General features: G+C 39.7%; 1 protein-coding gene across 2 annotated transcripts in view; it reads right to left on the minus strand.

The window, feature by feature from the left end:
• tmtc2b (transmembrane O-mannosyltransferase targeting cadherins 2b) overlaps positions 1-21,606 on the minus strand; it is a 63,635-nt gene that overhangs the window by 24,250 nt on the left and 17,779 nt on the right. For both annotated transcript variants that reach the window (XM_088379391.1, XM_088379390.1), the window contains one exon: positions 11,068-11,644. In XM_088379391.1, the coding sequence (XP_088235517.1) occupies positions 11,068-11,644 (577 nt within the window). The remainder of the gene's footprint in view (positions 1-11,067; positions 11,645-21,606) is intronic.

Raw genomic sequence — 21,606 nt, forward strand, 5'->3', positions numbered from 1 at the left:
CCAGAGCTAAACCTCACTTATTTCACATTGTTGTGATTTGTGTAGCCTATACAGTGTAAAACGCAAAATTAACGGCAATATTAGAAGGCAAGTAAACGCCCCAAATTTCATAACAATCAATATATTCTATGCAGGTCTACTGGTCTGAACACGGTATTCTGGTTAATATTTTGTTTGTGGAATATGTTTTTATACATCTCAGGGCGGCCATTTTTCAATTGGTGTGAACTAAAAATGACATCACCTTTGCTCGAGTGGATTTTGTATCATAACGGGGCCAAATTCTTCTGGGAGTTGAATTCTGCTTTAAATCTTTTGACAATATTGACAACCCGAAACAATAATTTCATGTAGCCACATACGTATCTAACCTGATTACTGTGCTTTCAAGATAATCTTTATCGTCTCTTGAAGAAACATACATCCTGCAGTGAGCCCGTTTATTCTTACTATGGATATTTTGGAATTAAGGTCATGTGTATGAGCTATTATAGTACACCCACGTGAGCTCCACATTTTTTAGAATCAGTTCAGAATTGACGCAATTTAGCCATTGTAAGGCATACAGACAAAATATCCTTGAAATGCAAAACGGCCTCATTACCGAAGCTCGGTTTGAGTCTGTGCCTGCCTTTTTTTCAATAAACACACTCATTACTCTGAAATGAATGAGCAGCAACATCAATTTAAAGTTTTTTTTTTTCTCAAAGTGCATACAAATTTAATTAATTAGAGTGAAGTATTCTCTGGGTGCACAAACTGGCTCGCTGCACCGCCATTTAAATACCAATCCGTCGAACGACAGACAGCCTCCCGAAACAAGCTCCATCAGATTGGCTCGTACCTCAGACATAACTCTGTGAGACGATGAGGTATGTCTGACCTGTCCGATCCTCTTCATCATCACTCAGATCAATTATCTTGATAGTCTCTTCCATCACGCTCCTTTCTTACAATGATAGACTTGTAGCAGAAGGAAAATGAGCTCGGGGTGTTGCAGACACTCAACTCACAATTCCCCAAGACCACTCGCCTGACTAAATCCCTCCAAGTATTTGATGGATGACTCTGCAACCCACACGTGTCATTGCTCCTTTACTGCCGGATCAAGTAACCATTCAAATTGTGGTCCCAGAACCACAAAGCCTCGGTCAATCTATCTATTACTTTCCTCTTATCTGTTTTAGCTTGTAACATCAAACAGTAAAGTCATCTAGGTGTAAAAAGCTGATTACTTGCACTCAGGACAAGATAAGACGAGCGTAAAGATTTCATATCCAAACTGTTGGGAATTAGCACCATCTGGCTCTCGAGTTTGCAAAGAGTGATACCCGAAACCTGGATTTAAGTGAATTGTTGGCTGCTTTAGCAGTCATAGCTTAAGTTTAACATTCAGACTCATGAACCACAACCAAGGATAACCCTGCTTCTTGTTCAAATCAGATTCCAATTTAGTGGCGTGAATCATTGTGAATAATAAATCATCCACAGTCTTTGTTATATAGTTGAGATAAATTGCACAGCAGTTGTAGTCATAGGGAGACAACTTTATAAAGCCCTTCAAGCTTAGTTTACTTATAGTCAAGGGCATGACTTGTTGGACCACATGGTGGGAGTGGTCACAGGGTCAAGAGGACTTGGCTGACACTGGTTATGATCATATCTTTTAACAGCTTTTAACCTGTGTGAGCCCATCAGGAAACCCACAAGTCAGATGATTGGTAAGGCCGATAGACTGAGCTCAAAGATGGAAAATCTTTCACAGAAAACAAAAGGCTGCATCTAAAGGGTCAAAAATACACTATGTACATGACATATCTATATGGTGACACCGCAAAATATGTTCAATTAGGTGGGAACATTTTGTATTTAATATGTAAATAATAGTATATGGTAATAATATATAATAAAGGACCACAGATCAACGGAATGCTTTAAAAAAAGTATGAGAAGTGGAGACCTAAGACATTGACTGACTGATTAGAATCTTGTAAAAATATGTTCATTCATACCGCTGGTCAGATTTTTATTAACCATAATGATTGCAGGAACACAGTATGCAACTTTTTATAAACATTCCCGCTTGCCTCTTTTGGCCCAACTTCAAGTCAACCTCTTCAACTATTCTTGTGAATGATTGACCAATCACAAAGCAAACATGCTTCATTTTACAAACGAAGCCAGATAACTCTGTCTTAGGGGTCCATAAATGTTTTATTCTCCTCAGGCTACAATCACAGAACATTTATTTAGCCATCAAATTTAATCAGGGCTAACCTAACAAAAACTGGGTACCCACTGCGTGAATTCTGGAATGTTGTTTTGAAATTCAAACTGACACCCTACAATGAAAGTGAGTGCAACGGAATGCCAAATCAAATAATTCTCACACTGTTAACAAAGACTTGACGTTCCTTCAGATGGTAAGGTTCCATTTAAGTGCGGTAGGAAGGCCTAGGGGCTGAATTTCAAAACACCCAGTTAAACAAACCTGGATGATCAGTCGGACCGACATTGCTACAAAGCAAACAAAGCAACACATTTGTCTAAGCAAGGCTCAAACGTTTGAGTAGCTGTTGCTTTTTTCTTTGCTTATTTGCAATTCAAATCATGATTTCTTTTAATTTCAGACAGGTGATGTCTAGTTTTCAAATACTACATCTCACACTACTGACATTCAGAGACACACAAGTTTCTCTAAAGAATACAAAATTGTGGTAAATTTTGCTTTAATCAAATATAATCAGTTAATATCCAGTTTGTATGGACGCCAACTTTTCTTAAGTGGCTTGAAAACTTAAATGACTATACAAAGCACACAACCAAACCAAAATGCTACAAAATTACACGCATTTCAAATGTAATATTTTTGATGAAACAGACCACTACATATTTGCACTGTCATGAATATCACAGTGAAAACAGTTGCAGAAAATTGGTATAATTCAGCTCTGGCACTAATTTGTGCAGCTGCTTTGATTTAGTAGCAAGAAAAGTTTGTCACTTAATAAAAAACATTCTCATGATCAAAAAACGCTGCACAGTCAAGATCATTAAACAAAAGAACACAATGACATTACAAAAAAACAACAATAGTTACACTCTGAGCACTTAACATTTTAAAACGTTTTTTTTTTAAAACCACGGGAATCATCTTTAACAAAAAGTGGACTGTTCACGATTACTATTTTCTCGCCATATTTAGTATTTGTCCTGTGAGAGCATAGAAAACGTAACCGAGCTGCAAATCAGCTAGTGATAAGATGCTGATGAAGGGGAGTGTTTTTGAGAAGTACTTCTCAATCTTTACTGCTACACTGACTGACTTCCATGATAAATTGCGGACTTTACAGAACCAAAAGCAAACAAAATGCATGAAAACGGAGCCCCTGAGAGTACAATAAAAGTATACTGTTTATGTTTCTGCTTCCGAAAGACTGCTTTATCACATTCCAAACTACATTGTGCTCTTTCCCTGCATGGTTCCACATCGTTACTAAGCCTTTGGGAGATGTTGTACTGCAGGTTTTACCACGCATGTAAGCTCCTCAAAACACACACAAAGCAGCTCAACAAGGCCAGGCAGACAGATTATAGGAGGATGTCACATCCTGCATTGATAAAATTACTCCGCTGCGTCATGTAATGGTTGACCACTGTTTTTAGTGACACCAGAACATTTGTTGTTTATTAATCTGACCAGCAATACACATGAGATTCATCATCAGGATCATAAAAGTAATGCCTCGAGAGCTTTAATTTGTAGTTCTCAGTCTGAGATGGTAAATCAAAGGTGGCCACAGACAAAAAAATATATAACTCGATGACACAAAATCAGCCTTAAGATCAAAATGGAGAAACGTTTCAAGTCGTGGTAGCAGAGCTCTTTGTGAGCTGACACGTCTGCATGCCACCTTGGCCACCCACCAAGACATGATAACTTACTTCTACATGCAATCTGCGGATTGGAGAAAAGCTCCCAGATGCTCTGGCACCATGATTTGCGATGTCTCCTCATGGTGTTGCTCCTTTTTAGCAAGGAGGGGGGCGGGTCCCTTCTGGGGCCATGGAGGAGTATGGCAATAACAGCAATATGATACAGTAGTAAAATAAAATGTTTTAGTAATCAAGTGCTAGATGTGCTGTGCAGTGCTTGCTGGAGAGCTGTATGATATTTCATCGAGCTTCATGTGGTGTTATTGTCATTTTGTCACTGTACGTGTTTCTGTGCTTGGATTTATACTTAATGTCACAATTTGACTCTGATGAAGCTGCCTATTCTGGAAAATATTTTGTTATTCCATCTACTGTGACACATTTTTTAGAAGCATCCCTATAAATATGAAGCCAATGTCAGGTCCACTCAAAAAGAAGTAATTCTAAAAACATTTTTTTGTGTGTTTTTCTATTGAGTATACAAATCTGTATAAAGAGTACACAATAGTGCTTTTTAATATATTACATGATTACATCACATTTTTTGTTGGCACTTGGCCCCAGATTCACCAGTCCCGTTATGAGTTATGTGATTATTTTTTTAACAAGATCAAACGTTGATCACAGAAAAAGAAAATTTTAAGCAAGGCTACAGAAAATTCATTCCACTTCAACTTTATTACCCGATTGTGGAGGAGAATTCTTTCCACTACTTATGTGTAGACGAGCCCCGTGTGGTTTTGTTTTACCGCTGTGATAATCAGTCCAATGTGCACAATAAAGACATGAGCACTGAGTGAAGGCCAGCGATCGTGTCCACACATTTAAATTAATGTTAACTGAGAAAAAAGTGGAACCAAGCAACTAAAGCAAATGGAAGAAACAACTGTGAGAGATGGTTGCATTTATTCAATCATTGTTCGCATTTGATGCAAAAGTTGTTATAATTCTGTCTCGTAAATGTCAATAAAGCAGGCTACAGGTGGTTGGGAAGAACGATTTATAGATACGAGCCCTACAGTCATCTGAAGGCAGGAAGGCGGAAACACGAATGGATCTGCAGCACTAAATATTACCATGACATCACTCACAGTCCTGTCACATCTTTTCATGCCTGAGTGCATAAGAAAATGATCGGGTAGGCAACGAATTGTACCAGTTATTGTTTTCTCATGCTGAAATTTGCTTTTTCTTCAAAATAGGCCTTGTTAAGATTTAGGTTTAAATTGCGTAGAACATTTTTGGACCCATTTGTTCTGCACCTAGTGGAGGCCTATTTGAATTCTGTACTGATGAGTCTTTGTACATTTCTCTGTACATCTGAGAATTTTTATGCTGGTTTTAACAAGAAAAAACACTTCAGCAAGACATATTTTTCATTGCTGTTCATGCAAAGGTCCCCATATTAAAAAGGAGACAAAAAAGTAGCAAAAAAGATAGGGAACAGTTTATCATTTACAAATGATTTGGCAGGTACTTGGACAGTTTAATTACTAGCCACACTTCCACCAAATCCACTTTGAGCAGTGTCTTCTTAAACATTTCATCTCTGGTGTGTGTGTATATCAAAGTCAGCACATTGAGACACCGTATTTATTAAGGCTTGCTTTATCGTCCTCATGCCGTCACATGTGAATAAGTCCGCCAAACTAGCACAAATTCACTCCAGCAGCTCGGTTTTTATTATCATCCTTTTTTAACATTTATTCCCCTCTACTTTGCTGCAAGAGTCAACATTGCAGATAAGACCACCGCTGAGAAGTGCTGATGTCCTTTCCAACAGCAGTCACACAGGGAATTCCTGGTGCACTGTTCCAGCACTGCAGCATAGAACCAACTTAATGAGGTAGCTGGAATACTCAGCCTTCAGCAGCTATTCCAAACTGGATCATCTAATAAATTTAATATCTGTCAATCACAAACATTTTAATGGCAATTTATAGATCACGAGCGCTCACTTGTTTCTATTGTCATCCCCAACATATGTAGAGAATTAATTAATAAGTTTGTCAAAATTGCACAACTCTGTAACTCAACTTAAGTATATTTATAATAAGAGTCAAATTCAACATATCACTGACTAGAACTCCCCGAAGACTAAGTTCATTCATCACATAAAACAAAATGAAGAAATATAACCAAAGCATAACGAGATTTCTTCAGGATGAACAATGTGTGAGCTTTTATATAAACTGGTATTTTAGAATGTATTGCTGTCCAGACTGGACCATTTATAGCGGGACCAAAAATGGGGCAAACCAAACTAGAGTGAGCCACATTTTGTGAACTGTGTGCATAATACTTCTTCTATAAAGTCATCCAGGTCATTGTCATCTGCAAATGTTGAATTGAATTTGAATTGAGACAAATTTCCCATTGAAGTGTGCCTCAATTATAATAAAAGTAATAATAATAATTGCTTCACTGATCATGATCCCCTGTGGAAGATTAAAGATTTTAGAGATTTTACAAAAACTAGACAACCAGTGGATTAGTGCTGTGGGACACTGTTGACGTGGGACGTTAAAATCTGTGACTGAGGTCTTGCATAACCCACTGCGATTGATTCTCAGACAGGCTTGCTATAAAAAGACTACAGCTGCAACAATGTGAATTATCTCCAGCCTTGTAAAGTTTTTTTTTAATCTTTCAATCTTTTGTTTTCTATTTTGACCTTCTATTTGAAGTGGTAAAGTCGGGTGCATTGGCAAGTTTAAGTCACTTTCCACTGCAGTAGTTGCACTTGCTGCAGAGCTCTGACATACACAGATCCAAAGAGCCGACCTATCTACTGCCAGTGGAAATAATTCAGGATGAATTCATTGGAAAGAAACCCACTTCAATATCCATTCTGTACAAGCTAAGCCCACTTTTGTTTTTCCATTTATGCGTTTCCATTATGCACCCCCATCTTGCTCTCACGAACAGAAGCAGTGAAGTGTGTCTCCATGAAGGACGCAAGTGGCTGAGGGCAGGGGTCACTTGCTGAGCATGATCTATCACACTGGTAGAAGCCACCAGAGCTTGAAAGAGCATGTGCAAAGCCTCAGGTGAGAATATAATGCCTATGTGGGCTGTATTTCTTTTTAAGATAAAAAAATATATTGTGCTTATCATTTTATCACAGATAAAAGTAGACAAGAGCAGTAAGTACTATAGGGTAACATCCGGCGACTGTTTGGGACCATTTAACCCTGATGAGAAGGCAACATTCGCTGCCTTTTCAAACACTACCAATTGTTTGTCGCTCAGTGGGATACTGTAGGAGTTTAAGGCTGAGGACAAATTAAAGAATACTGGATGACTTTGGATTTTCTTGGATTGTCAAACATTTACCCCCTTAGAAAGCAGGTAGTAGAAATAAGAGGAATATTTAAGGTCAAACTGTGAGCATCGTAAAACCTGTAGGCAGCTCATAAATAACATGTCTAGCTTCATAACTGTATTTCAAGAGTAAAAAGAAGTTAACCACTCCGAAGGAAATGTAAAAACAAAAACAAAAAAGATTTTACGTGAAGTATTCATGTTTGAATTTTACAAACTAAAAGCCAAAATGTGTAATGCAAAAGTCTTTCGGCATTTCACAATTGCTTTTGCATTTTAAAATGTTACACAAGTGTAGTCAAATTTACATCATTATTAAAAATGCAAGTTTGATCAGGTTATGCAACTAATTATGCTTCTCTAATAACCCCCTTGTTAAGGCCGGTCCTCATATTTGCCAAAAGCCAAATAAAAAGCAACAACTGTATTAATCATAGAAAACCAATGTTAAAGTGATTATGGTCCACCACAGCCCAAGTAACCTCTGTCTGTAACCAATCAGACAGATAAATTCACAAACACACACATTCATGCACACACACACACCTCGAGCAATGACCTTGTACTAACAACCAAAGTGTGAACAGAAAATGTGAGGTGTAAAAAGATAAAGCATGTCAGTTTGACATTCACTGAAGGCCAGCTGGCTCTGGGCCCAGATTTAGAAATTATTTTTTCAGAGTCTGGGTCAGCAGACAGACAAAAGTGTTCTCAGACCAACTTCTCCACTTTCTCTGATGATAAATGGTGAGTTGCACTAATAGATTTTTCTGCTGACATGACATCACCAGCATCATTGTTCTTCATCCAGGTTCTACTTTCAAAGCATCAAATTTCACATATTATGTTTTCAAAGACTTGTCATCATAGTTCATCACAAGAATGTCAGCCCCTCAGGCCTGCACTGCGCCTCACAAGGTTTCTTCAAGGAATTTAGGACAATGTAGGAAAATTCTATAAAACTTGACTCTTTGATGTCATATGAAGTTGCAACACCAGCAAAAAGACTAAAACAGTAGAAGGGTTTACTCAGAATTACACACCCAATTAGATCTTGCTTTATCCATAATCAAAGTTGCTTTATCCATAATCAAAGTGTATGTGTAGGCTACTTTGCATTTTTTCATCATAATCTACAAACCAAATATATTCCAGTATGCAATGGCAAGAACATTGTACATTTGGAAGGCATTTTAGTCGACAGGAAATAATCAAGTAAGTGCATGTTTTTCCACAAACACTTAATATGGTGCACTTATATACTATAAATTCAGGGCCTGCAAGCAACTCAGCACATGGCTAAGCTTTAATCCAGCACACTAGCACATCCGCTTGATTTGATGACACACGGAGACAGCAAGTGTAGAGAAAGCAACACATGCTGAACCTTACACGGGTGACAGAAAGATGCTGGATATAAATCACAAGATAAGCGCAAATTACAAGCAATTATTACCTTATCAGACTGTCAGGTATCAGATATAAGGTTTTTACTTGATTATTTTTTACTTTACTATTTGCTTTCACACATGCCCCTTTTTGACAAAAAAAAAAGGCAATGGCTTTGACATGCAGCATGAAAGGTGCTCTCAAATAATGCTCCTGAACCATTTTTATTACAGAAGCTACAATGGTCCAGTGAAAGATTTGCAGCTGATATAAACCACTACTGTAATTGACTGAGGGACATAATCAGATAAGCAGACCTCTTCTACCATTCGCAGAGTTAAATGTCAAGCTACTTCAGCTGAGTGAGGAGCAGTGTAATAAAAGACAGCGCCAAATCACTGCGGTCTGTCAGTCTCGCATATAGCCAGACGCTGCAGTCTGACCAGGAAAAAAAAAAATTCAATCCACTTAGGAGGCAAAAATAAAAGTCTGTAGTGAATCTTATTACTGGTCATAAATGTTACAATGCACTTTTGTCATTGATGCATTTGCTTTGAGAAATGTGTGGCCTACATGGAAGAAGACAGGCAGAAAAGAAAACCACTTTGGAGATGATGACAGCTCTCTGTTTAGACTTTTTTTTTTATATTTGTGATGTAAAATAATGTGTTCTCATAATGACAAATGTCAGTCAACACAACTTTAAGCAATCCTAACTCTCACATTTGATTTATAGCTCTCGCTATACACAATGAGAAGCAGTTTTTTTTTTTCCAAAAGTATCTGACAAGCCACAGATTGTTCCTCTCAAAGCAACATACACAATGTGAGCTGTAACATCACTTTTTGTTGAAGAGATTTGCCACCAAATTTGGACGCAATGACATGCACGACCAAGGTGAAAACAGTCATAGCGATACTGTCACAATCTCTCCTGTTGTTGTAAACATGCCATGTGGAAACGCTCCCAACTGCAACACAATGTTTTACTCAAACTCAAAAGTCAATATCAGTGCAATAAGACAGCATGGTGAGATTTAAGAGATCAATCTGGCTCTGGGGACACCCTGTCAAATGATTAACCCACAATAGTAAAAATACACACACAAGGGCCTGAGCTGCACCAGAAATAAAACAGTGGGTATCTTTTTTTCAGGAAATGTTGAGAAAAATCAGTAACACTTTATTTGAATTGCAACTAATAAGAAAAAAGCTGTCTGTGTGTGCAGTTCAAAGTAGAACGTCCTCCTGAGGACACACAAAGTCAGATAGCACTTCAATAATGAAGGTCATCAGGGAGCGTCTTTGTTTCCACACTATGCAGAACACTGAAACGATAAATGTTACTTTTTTTTCCAGCTAAAACATTTCCTCTTTGGTAATCTCTGCTGGGTGCCTTCCATTTTGCGTTCTTTGCTTACAAATGCCAGATGCGTGCATTTATTATGTAGCAGCTCTTCAAAAACACCTTGGTGTCATTTATGCACACGCCCCACTGAATTTTATTCCGATGTGCAGCAAAGCGTCGCCATCTTAGACAGACAACAGTAAATACTCGTGACGGGTGCTTCAGGGACAATAGTGGCGTGATATTCTGTTGTTTCAAAATAAAAAATAATGTCTTTTTCAGTGGCCTATTATCTTAAGCAATCGCTGTATTGGAATGTTATTATTTCTCAAGTGATTACACACGAATCACTTCATTAATCACTAGATTAATGCTATCATGAGTCATTTTAACAAAACACAGTTTCACAGTAATCAGGGCAAGGAAGTTATGCCTTTAAACAGATGACGGGTTAATCTACTAGTCATGTCTCAAGAAAACCCCCCAAAAATATATGAATGAGCACAGTCAGACGAATTGGAGCTAAATAGGACTTGACCAATCTGGTGGCACCAATATGAAACATTTGTTCAATTCTAAGATTGTAGAGGTAACCAGTCAAAAAGTATCCACAAGCCGCTTGAATGATGAAATAAAAAAGTCCATACCATTATGATATCATGTTAAGTGCTTGAAAATTGAACAAAAAAGTACATTTCAATTTATTTAATTTAGTTTGGAATTCCCTGCCTTCTTGTACAACAACTCCCAATTTTGAATTTTATAAAAATATTTTTACTTAAGGGTTTACAGCATGTCGACAGTTGTGATTTGTGTTGCGAAAACAGCAATGTTTAAATATTTATATGTTTTCCTGACATTTGTGTTTTGCTGCAGTCTTCAGTTTGTTTTCGCTAGAGAGCAAAGTTCCTTTGATCCCACAAAACAGATATCATTGGAAAAGCCAGAATGAAATCGCAATCACATTGTGTGGTCCCAATTCTGTTTCATACCTAGACAGGTGTTGTTCTACTTGATTATGAAATCAGACTTTGTGAATAAGCAATGTTACAAAGGGGGAAGATGTTTACCTTATAGAGAAGAATGAGAATCTGTCGCAGTTTGAGCCTGTGCAAGACGCAGATGTCATAAAGCGCTGATAAGGCCAGCACGGTCACTCCCAGCTCCTTCCACAGCATGCTGCACGCAGCACAACCCAAACTCCCAAGGAACCAAGCTAGAAGCTGCAGTGCTCCAGCGTCGCCCTGCAGTTTACAGTAACGAATGTAACATAGCAGGGACAGCAAGAAGAAGAAGGCAGCTCCTTCATCGGCGCGCCCCACGACACCTGCCACCGCCTCGGTGTGGATGGGGTGAGAGGCAAAGAGCAGGCCAGCTAGGAGGCACCATAAGCCTCCTCCGAGCAGCAGGTGAGCCAGCCGTGTGAAAAGGCCAGTCACCGCCCCGTGGAGAGCCACATTCACCAGGTGGTAACCCCAAGGATCCAGTCCACCAGCAGCATGATTGAGGCGGAAGGAGAGGGTGCAGAGTGGCCGGTAAGACTTGTGGCTCCCACTGTGTGTGAGCAATGTGCCCCAGAAGTCATCATAAAAGATATTTGTCCACGGCGTTTCTGAGAGCAGGTCCTGATTGGTCTTGATTGCACGGCTGTGGAGAAAGAGAGAGGGAGAAAAAAAGGTTTAAAATCAACGTTGTGCTAAAATAAGTGATGTGGTCCACACTGTGGACGGGTAAATTACATTTACATTAAATGCAATGTTGAACCTTGACATGTATGTCAGTTCAATTAAAGTCAAACTGCTTCACTGCCAGGCAACTTTATTGGCCTGACATTTTCAATTTATAGAGCTCTCAAAACTGTTAAACACATCTTCCTGTGGATTCTCCAAGGGTGCACTACAGACTAAAAGACTATTAAAGAAAAAAGCAGCATGTTCTAACGGGTGAGGGAGTGGGTCAAGAAGCTTTCACAAACAGAAACTCACCAAGGTTGTGCCTCAAATTCTAGACAGCTTTGCCACTGCAGCCACAGCACTTACAGCGGTGCACTTTGGGATTTGGCAAGGGCGCCACACCCACGACCACAAACAAATACAAGCACACAGTAGGGAAATGCCACAATGGCAGGAATCAGTTTTATAGAGAAGATGATGTGGTGATGGTCAACAGTTATTTTCCTGCCAAATGCAGAGGATTACATGTTTAAAAAGCTGCAATGGAATGATCTACACACTTGAAGGCAATTCTAAACAAAAGGGTAAACCCAAACATGTACTTTGAGCTTCTATCAACAGGCAAGGATGCTAAATAAGGAGCCAGTTTGACTTTTCCTCTGTTAGAGATGAACCTCTTTGACCTGATTCAAAGATGGTACATCAGCCACAAGCTGTGTGAGTGTCAGTGGACTGGAAAAGGGTGGGGGGAAGTCAGCAGGGGTCAGGCGAGGGGAACAGAAAGGCACAGCAAGAGTCCTTCCATTTTTATTCCATCTTCCTTGACAAACAGTGCAGTGTCTGACAGGTGACCTCTGCTTCCCTGGAACATGGCAGCTCAGAAGATTTCAAAGCATCAGCATGAGACTCCTCAAAGGGAAGGTAGAGTACTCGAGCTTAACATGAGTGTTATAATTAGGTGGGACAGATGGGAGATGACAAGTGAGAGCAAGCCAAGAGCACCTGATCGGGCTTGTAATGTGCTCCAGAGACCCTCGCAATTAACAATGTCAATTAGCTCAAACAGAGCTGGGTGCAAAAGCAATTCATCATGGAAAACATGAAACTACATGCACATTAGCCCAATTTTCAACAGAGCAACCATTTATATTGGCTTAATGTGCATGGTAGAACACACCCATGCATGCACTCACACAAAAAACAAAAACAATCCTCTTCCACCGAGGGGATTTGAAACATAACACTTAATTCGGGCTGCAACCGCCACATCTGCCACATTATAATGCCAGAAGGTTTCTGAGAAGCTAGTTGTGAAGCGGCGGGACTTGTACTAACCATCAAAGCGCAAAAAGTCTTAAATTAACCAAGTAGAAGCTTGAAGAATCAAAAGGAAGTAAAGACCACCATGCCTCAAGATGTTGGAAAGGGGAATAGAATTAGTCAGGGGAGATGTAATGGAAATGTCTTGAATGTCATCACATAAGCTTCCACCAGAATACTCAAAAGCTCACTACACCATGATATGACTAATATATGCCAGGGTATTTTCTCGAGCCCATTTGTCAAGAAAAATCTTTATTATGCTCACATAAGAGGCAATACGATTCAATTACATCTTAAGGCCGTTTCAGAGTCAGACGTGGTCTCTTTCCATTGTGCAGCACAGAGAAGCCAGTGAGTTATGTATTGCCACAAAACCTCACTGCATTTTCTGGCAACAAAGTAAAGACAAAAGCCCGTGCCAGTGTGTCAAAACCCAATTGTGTTTATAGCTTTGGCTTCCTGAGTCATCTTGCATGAGGTACACGTCTTAGATTGGCTCTTCACTTACACTATATTGGGCTGGCGAGCACCTGTGTCTAACAGAAATAGAAGACCAGACCTTGGAGAGGAACACAGTAGTAACCTCAGAACCAACATTGCAACAATATCTCTAAATGAGTCGCAACACTTTGCAGTGCAACACAAATCACTAAACGGCTGGTAGCTAAGCAGAAATTGATGATCAGGCCGTGCTCTTCTACCCGTAAAGGCCCAGATGGGGAAACCGATTGACTCTCAGCTACAGAGACTTCTCTGTGCACTTAAAACCTTTTTCTTTCGAGCCAGGAGCACATTCTTTGCCCAACCGAGTGCTTGTTCACATACGAACAAGTGGATCTTGTGGCTCAATCTGTTAAGAGTGTCATACAATAATAACATTAAATACAGCATGGCCCACATGTACAAGCAGAAATCCATAAAGATTCATATAAAGTCATTTAAAGCGGTTATAGGTGGACACTATCCAGAAGACATTTCCCTCATTTCAAAGTTTGATTCAACTGTGAACGGATGACTGTGAATGTATAAATTATACGAAAGTACTGTCAGATGCAGAAGGACATATGAGCCACCTATTTAAGGAAAAACACAACTCTTATGCAATCACATGCACCTTCTGTGGTTGAAAACATCATGCAAATGTAGTGCACAATAATTGAGATTCCTGTGGTAAACCTTAAAACGTTTCAAACATTTCCTCAACTCATTATTTTTAGAGAATGGCTACACAATGTGACCAACAATAAAGCCCACAAAGGGAAGCAACCAGTCTGTTGTTCCGATGTTGAGGTCTGATACTCTTCTTGCAGCATCCACAAAACGAATAATTTTGCCATCATTTTAGCCAACGCTTCAAAAAACAGTCAAACAAGTTGAAGCAAAATGAAAAGCACATTTTTTCCCTCAAATATTTCTCGACAAACTCATTTATTGTTTGCGCCGCTAATCCGCAGTGCTGCCTGATAATGCAAGGTTGGAAGCAGCTAAGGCAAAACATTGTGCACTAATTGGCTGAAGCTAGGAGAAGCACTGTTGATAAGTTCTCCGCTGAAGAAATTGTTTATGAAAAGAGAGCATGGAGGTGGGAAATCAATTGGAGGTCTGCCAACTGTGCCTGAGTCACCACCCGTCTTTAATATTTGAAAAGCATAATGGATGCATAGTGTCAGCTCATTCACTTAAGGTTTCCGGAAAGCTCCTTTGGTCTAATGCTTGTCAAAGCTAAATCTTAATTTTTAATTTTAACACAATGTTTTGAATGAGTCTATGGCAATTTTGTGCGCCAATTTTATTTCTGTATAGTGGATTTTTTCTTTCAAACAACACAATCATCATTAGGTGTTGTTGCAAAAATGTGTCCAATTGGTCCAGGAACTTACATGTCCAAATCTTAGAGCATCATCCACTCAAGGATATTTGCAGTGATCCACTGGAGCCATCATTCAAAGACGCACTCGCGCACAACATTTCATGGCATAGGAGACACACAAACTACGGGATACAGAGACACGGTGTCTCGGGCTGCTGTCTAGCATCCACGATCAGGCACTGGGAGCACAAAGGACGGGCACGACATGAATGCTGATCTTTGCCTAAAAAGCAGCAACCAACCAGTTTGGCAGAGCAGGATTTAATACTGGCAGTCCAACATTGCATCCCATGGTGCAGTGTTGCCTGGGACACAAAACCTGATTGATTCTCTGACATCCAGCAGGAGTCTTAAATTCACTGCACTCTTTGAAAAAAGAAACATCAGCAAGTAAAAAGTGAAACAAACTTTTAATGCTCAATGACACTTTGATGACTAAAATAAAAACACAAGAATCCACAAACCTCTGCATTTATGAGAGCTCTGTTTTGATTCACTTGGTGACCTCTTACACTGTTATTCTATCTTTTCTGGAATAAAGATAAAGATTAACATTATGCTTGATCACTGTTCAAGGTGAAATTATAGAAGATAAATCAAAGTTTTCACAGTTAAAGTATGGTTTTAGATGTAGGACCCAATTACATTGGTGTGCTGTGCAGAGCGGAGGAGGGTGATATATACTCTGAATATTGCATCCAGTAAATCAGTCAACAGGACCATGCGTGGCATTGGCTCTTGTGCAAACAAGCACTCGCATGCACATTCACACACTCACACACACATTTTCAGTGGCATGCCTCAGGCCAATCTCACAAACAGCTCCATGTTATTGAACAACTCCCGCACCTCCACTCAGTAAAAAACAGTGAGGAAAAAATACCCGACTGAATATGAACTTTCAGGTCTAACAAGACTCACAAAACTCTGAGTCCATCTCTCAAGTGGATGACCGGAAGTACATTCAAAGATCTATTTAGAAAGGTACTTTTATAATTAGTGTATTAATTCAGATTAGGCTGCAACGCTAATGCATAGTAAATAAAACCTCTGCCCTGTAAATCAGGCATTATTTGTAACTGTGTACGTCTGTGTGATGGTTTCATTTTCTTCAAGGTCAAACAATTCATCCATCTGTACCGCTTATCTTGTTCAGTGCTGCAGGGAGTTTGGAGTTTATCTAAAATGACTTCAAGCGAAAGGCAGACTACACCGGCGTGGACTGGTTACCAGTCAACCGTTGGGCACATATCGAGATGATAACCTCTCACACTCACATTATCATCTATGCTGTTTGCGTGGAAGTCTGCTATTTGACCATCAGTGATGCTGAATATTGTTCCATTCTTTCTTCCTGGATTAGCAATGGTCAATCTTTTATTGTTTCGTTTGAGTAAGACCAAAGAAAAATCTCGTGTGAGTAAGCTGCACTTACTCACCATACTCACATCTACAGTACAGTGGACTCTACTTATTAGCGGTACAACAAATGATAATTTACAGATTTTCCTTTTTCAAAATGATTATTATTTTCTTTTTTTACTTAAATTTTTTTTCAGGGGGGGGCAAAAAAGTACAGAACATAAGGCCATGAAAAGTTTCAAGGGTTGGTCTGCTTTAATGGATCACCCTCCCTTGATTAATGGGTTTAAATAAAAATTCACTCTACAATTTAAGCATCATGCATTAAATTATTTTGATCAGCACCAACTTAAATTAAAAATAAAAATTAAAAAAATTATTTAGTTCTCAAGATTATACCTTTATCCAGACCTGCTTCATCATTTTAGTATGTGTGCGCGTGTGTGTGTGCATGTGTGTGCGTGTATGTAATCCTACTTACTTAAGAGAAGTATCAACAAAACATGACCTCCTTGACAGAAGTAACAAAATCTAATTTCTCAGTCTCAATTAGTTATTTCTCAGTCTCAATTAGTCATTTTTAGCATTCAAATAGATATGTGAACCAAATAGGATTCATTAAATAAACCTCACGGCCCAACATGAAGAGGCTTTTTGTTCCCAATGTCTTCTACTTTTATGTTTACCCTCAGCCTGACCCATGTCTAATCCTTTGGTAATATTCCAGGCTCGGTTAGACGTACTACTAAACAATCAGCCCTCTCACAACAGGAGGGCTTTTTGTCTTGGTCTGACCTTTTCGGGTGCACGCTCATAAATTTGTTTGATTTGTTCCTCCTCACGTATTTACGCTTGTCCTTCTGATGGCAGGGGACCTTGGTGTAAAGGAAGCATGCACTGCACTGTGGTCAAGGAAATTTTTCCTTACTTGCCCATCACCGCGCTGGTAATATATTCTGGTTTGACCCAAAAAGGGGTTCAACAAGCAACCCCCACAAGATGGAGGGACGAGCAGAGTGGGATGGAATGTCCATACAAAGAGGCTACAAATAAGTGAATGGATTGTTTAGTCCAACCTTTTTGTCATCCTTATTCCCAAAGCTTTTACCATAAGGGGACTCAAGGCAGGACTGAAGGATGATCTTAAATCACAGCACATCAGCAAAGCGGCCAGCCTCTTACTGATGTTTATTGTATGGGGGCTTAAGTGCCCAAAGAATCTTTGAGAATGCCAGTTGAGCGGAAAAGAGAAGACATCTTTAGTGCATGCACCATCTTATATATGTTTGCAACACAGCATTCGAAACATCTGCCTTTTTATGAAAATAATTCTCTTCAGTTGAAAGATGAAGAAGCTATATTAGTGCAGAATAAAATTGGGTGCCTGACTCCTAGCAACCTATGTTTTGGTGAAAATTCTGAAAAATCACGTGCAATCAGACAAAATATATCGGCAACAACAATCAAATAAAGGCCACCCTAAACAACAACATGGGCTCTTTGGTAAGCACATTCTTCAGCCATCCCACCATGAAGAGCAGATCTCTTTTAGCTTGGCCCTTACCACCACAAGGCTTCCAGCAGAACACAGCGTGAAAGCTTATTTAGTGAAATGGGACACGCATGCATATACAAAGAAGCATCACATTAATGAATGGTAGCATTCAAGGATGCAGCTCTGAGTGATCTCATTAGATACTATCACAACAGGCCAGTGTTCTTGTGTCACTCTAAAGCCTGGCTCACTCCGCTAAACATCCCCATTTGGGCTCCACTTCTAGCCCTTAATTGAAGGCACATGTAGCCTGCCCACATACGAGTGTGTGGAGTGTTGCTGATGGAGCTCTGGTCTTCCTTCGGGGCCTTCTATGACAGACTGGACTAATGCAACACTGAGGGCTGATATTGCTGCCTCATTAACTCACGTTTGCTCCGAGATACACTGGACTGATTTGAACTGGAGGGCACAATGATAATATGATGTTTATATTTCAAACAGGAATGATGGATCGGTGAGAGATTTCTAAAAGGCAAGTATTGGGGTAAGATTGTACCAACACTGAAAGAGGTCTGTCATGAAGAACATTACCGATTCTTGAGGCTATAATAAACTCATTTCGGTTAACTGGAAGCCGTCTGTTAATGCAGAGAAGGCTCTGTCTTCCCACAGGACCAGAATAAACAGGAAATGTACTCAAAACAGCTTTTTCATGTTTTAAATGGGTTCCATTTCCCATGGGGGGCTAATTACCATTTTTTGCAAAGAGGACCATTTTTACATGTTGAATCTTACAGCAGCCAAATCACAGCATCTTTTCTAAAGCAAGTGATTGTTCTACATTCACAGGAACTACTGTAGTTGTGGCTAATTGAGGTTGGAAATATCTAACACACTTATCAGACTTGACTGAAAATATGATAATGTAGTATCTTAACGTTATTTAATTTTTGTCCAGGTCAAATAATTTCTCAGAATTGGCACTATGGCGAGTCGGAAGTAGTTCTACACATTTGGGTTTTGGGAAAAGAAAAAGCATTCTAGGGATGAATGAGGATTGTAAAAATTGCGAAGAAGTTAAATCTTATTTGGGAGAATATTGTTAACTAAAATATGATGCCAGGAAACGCTGGTTAAATATTTTGCAAGGCTCAGGCATATGATAGCAGAATAAAATACAGCAGATCTCTAACCTAAAAAGCACATGTACTTGGTTAAAACTATATACCACAGGCAGTGTGATGACCTGGATGTATAAAACAGAAACTCTACAAAAGTATTTTTTTCACAGCATCTATTAAAGCAAGCCATAGTCTTTATATTCTCCCATACTGTAATTTTGGTTGGCACTAACAACATTAAAGGACCATGTGGTTTAGATGACTTTGAGGACCATTAACCACTGAATGTTATACTTGACTGGTGCACTTCTAAATTCAGATACATCAAACCTTTCTTCACTGTAGTTGAATAGCAATCAGGATAGAAATGTCATCACATTTATATGTATCACTAAAATCTACGACAGTATTTCTCAAGTCTCACTGGTAACATTACAGGATCTATTACTTCAAATATCATACAAGAATAAAAAAGAAAGACAAAGAAAAGGAAAGCTCACATTGTAACGGGAGACTCATGCTATTTTAAATAATGCAAATTCAGATTGTAAAGATCTGTGAATGTTAACAAAGGTAAAACATGTACCACATTGAGACAAGCGTGTTGCCTTTATAGCAAAGATGCCATGACTTTAAAATTACTTAGAATCAAATTATTTCTGTACATAAATGTGAATTCTCTCATTCATTCAACTTCCATACTGCTTATCATGAGGGTTGCGAGCATGCTGGAGCCTATCCCAGCAGTTTTTTCTTAATTTAATAATTACCTACAGTTATTATATTTTATCCATTGATAATCATGCACAGCTTGGAAAATTAAAATGTCTTAACAATTCCATTCTCTCAATTTTCTGACTTCTTGTTGGTGGCATATTGTAGGTGGTGTAAAGAAAACAGAATTGGTACAGATGCACTAGGCCCCCTAGATAGGAGGACAAAGGCCCCAGCAGAGCTTAGGTTAAGTGAAAGGGCCGAGACAAAAGGCTGAGAAGAAGAGGCCTTTGAGGCAGCTGCATGGAGAATAGCCAGAGCTCAGTCCGGAGCCCAAGCTTCGAGTCCCTGGTCCCAGTGAGAGGCTCGAGCACGACCATGTGTGGTCCATTATCACACCAAGCAAGCCCAGAGCACCACGCCTCTCTGAATTGCAAGATGGATGCCCCCTTTCTGATTGCCCCGAAATCTGGAGAGAACTGCTGGTGAAACAAAAGCGGCCGCTCCATGGGGAGAGTGCCATTGAAAATGTTGCTCAGGACATGTCAGTGTAGCTGCACACGTCTTCACTGGAGGACAATGGCAATGACAGGTGCTGGAGGATGACAAGAGGTTTGAGCCCAATGGTGGATGACACACTGGTGGAAAGAAATGGACAGGCAAGGAAATAGCCAGCAGAGAGGCACACACTGTGTGTTTGCATCAAACAATTTCAGATGTTATTGGTTATTGATGGGACATGACAGAATCTGGTGCAGAAGGGCCATGAGAGAATGCATCAGTATTTTGTGACAAATTATCTGCTTGGATGCTAGACTCACACCCGCATTCAAAGTGCTTTAACAAACATGCCAATATTTCCAGAGCTCTCGCTCAAGCAGAACCACTTGTCATAACAAAAGAATAAAGTAGTGACGCATCCTTCCGTTTGTCGTTCCTCTTCATCTGATATGACTGAGAACACTGCAGCATTCTGTAGCAGGAAACAGATGGAGCTGTGTCCTTCATCAGATGAAAAAGCAATGGGGGTGGGAGGAGGATGGATACATCAGGCCCTTATTGGCAGTTTCTCCAAACAACCAATGTCACAGCCTCAGCCGCACTCTGAGCTGTTTTCAGGTCAGCTGCCAAAAGGGGGCAGGGAGTCTGCATCATCTCAGGAAACCTTTCCTTAAGGAATTGAGGTCACCAGAGAAGAGCGGCTGACCTCCACAATGCTCAAGGATCAGAGAGCAAGACGGAACGGAAGGAGGAAGAAGGAACTTCGTCATCTCTGTCATGTCTTTGGTTGACCATTGACGCTTACAAAAGTATTTGTATTCAACACCCAACAATTCATGGAGATAAGTCTCAGTGGTTGCGTGCCGCTGATGACATTAATCAGACAGTCCAAGTACAATCCCTGACCTGTTTGTCCAGCAGGTTATATCACACAACTGCCACTATGCATCAGTCAACTCTAAGCGCATATACAAGGACATGCATGTCTTGAGCCTCAAGCAGCTCCTTTTAGTCCGCCCCAAATGTCCAAGGGAAGATTTCTATTCCGCGTTTGTATGCAATAAGGGGAAAGAGGCGCATATAAGGTTGAGAAATCATAAAATGTTATACAAGACAAGGCTAAAAAAACAAACATTGATTTGTGTGACCGCCTATCTCAATACAGAGTGAAAAAAATGAGCGTGAAAAATGACTGACTGACAGTGAATCGTCAGCCAAACCATGCGTTCACATGTGAGTAACAAGATCAACAATTCACCAGACGGCTGATCCTGTAGAGTTCAGATGGCAGGGACACTCAAGATGCTCCTGGAAGCTTTTTTGGAGTCGTTTACACACAAAAGCCACGAAGAAGGCACGTGCATCCAAAAATGCATCCAAAAATTCACTTCATCACATTCCTGGAGTATGTGTTTCAAAATGTTTCCTCTATCTGGAGGTAAATCTTTTCTTTCCCTCTCGCTTGGTTTATTGGAAAAATGTTACATTTACAAGGACTTCATTCAAAATTCAATCCAGAAAATAAATAAATAGGTAAATAAATCAGC

Source organism: Syngnathus floridae, chromosome 6 (genome assembly GCF_059516105.1).
Source record: "Syngnathus floridae isolate MCC-2025c chromosome 6, RoL_Sflo_1.0, whole genome shotgun sequence".
NCBI lineage: Eukaryota > Metazoa > Chordata > Actinopteri > Syngnathiformes > Syngnathidae > Syngnathus > Syngnathus floridae.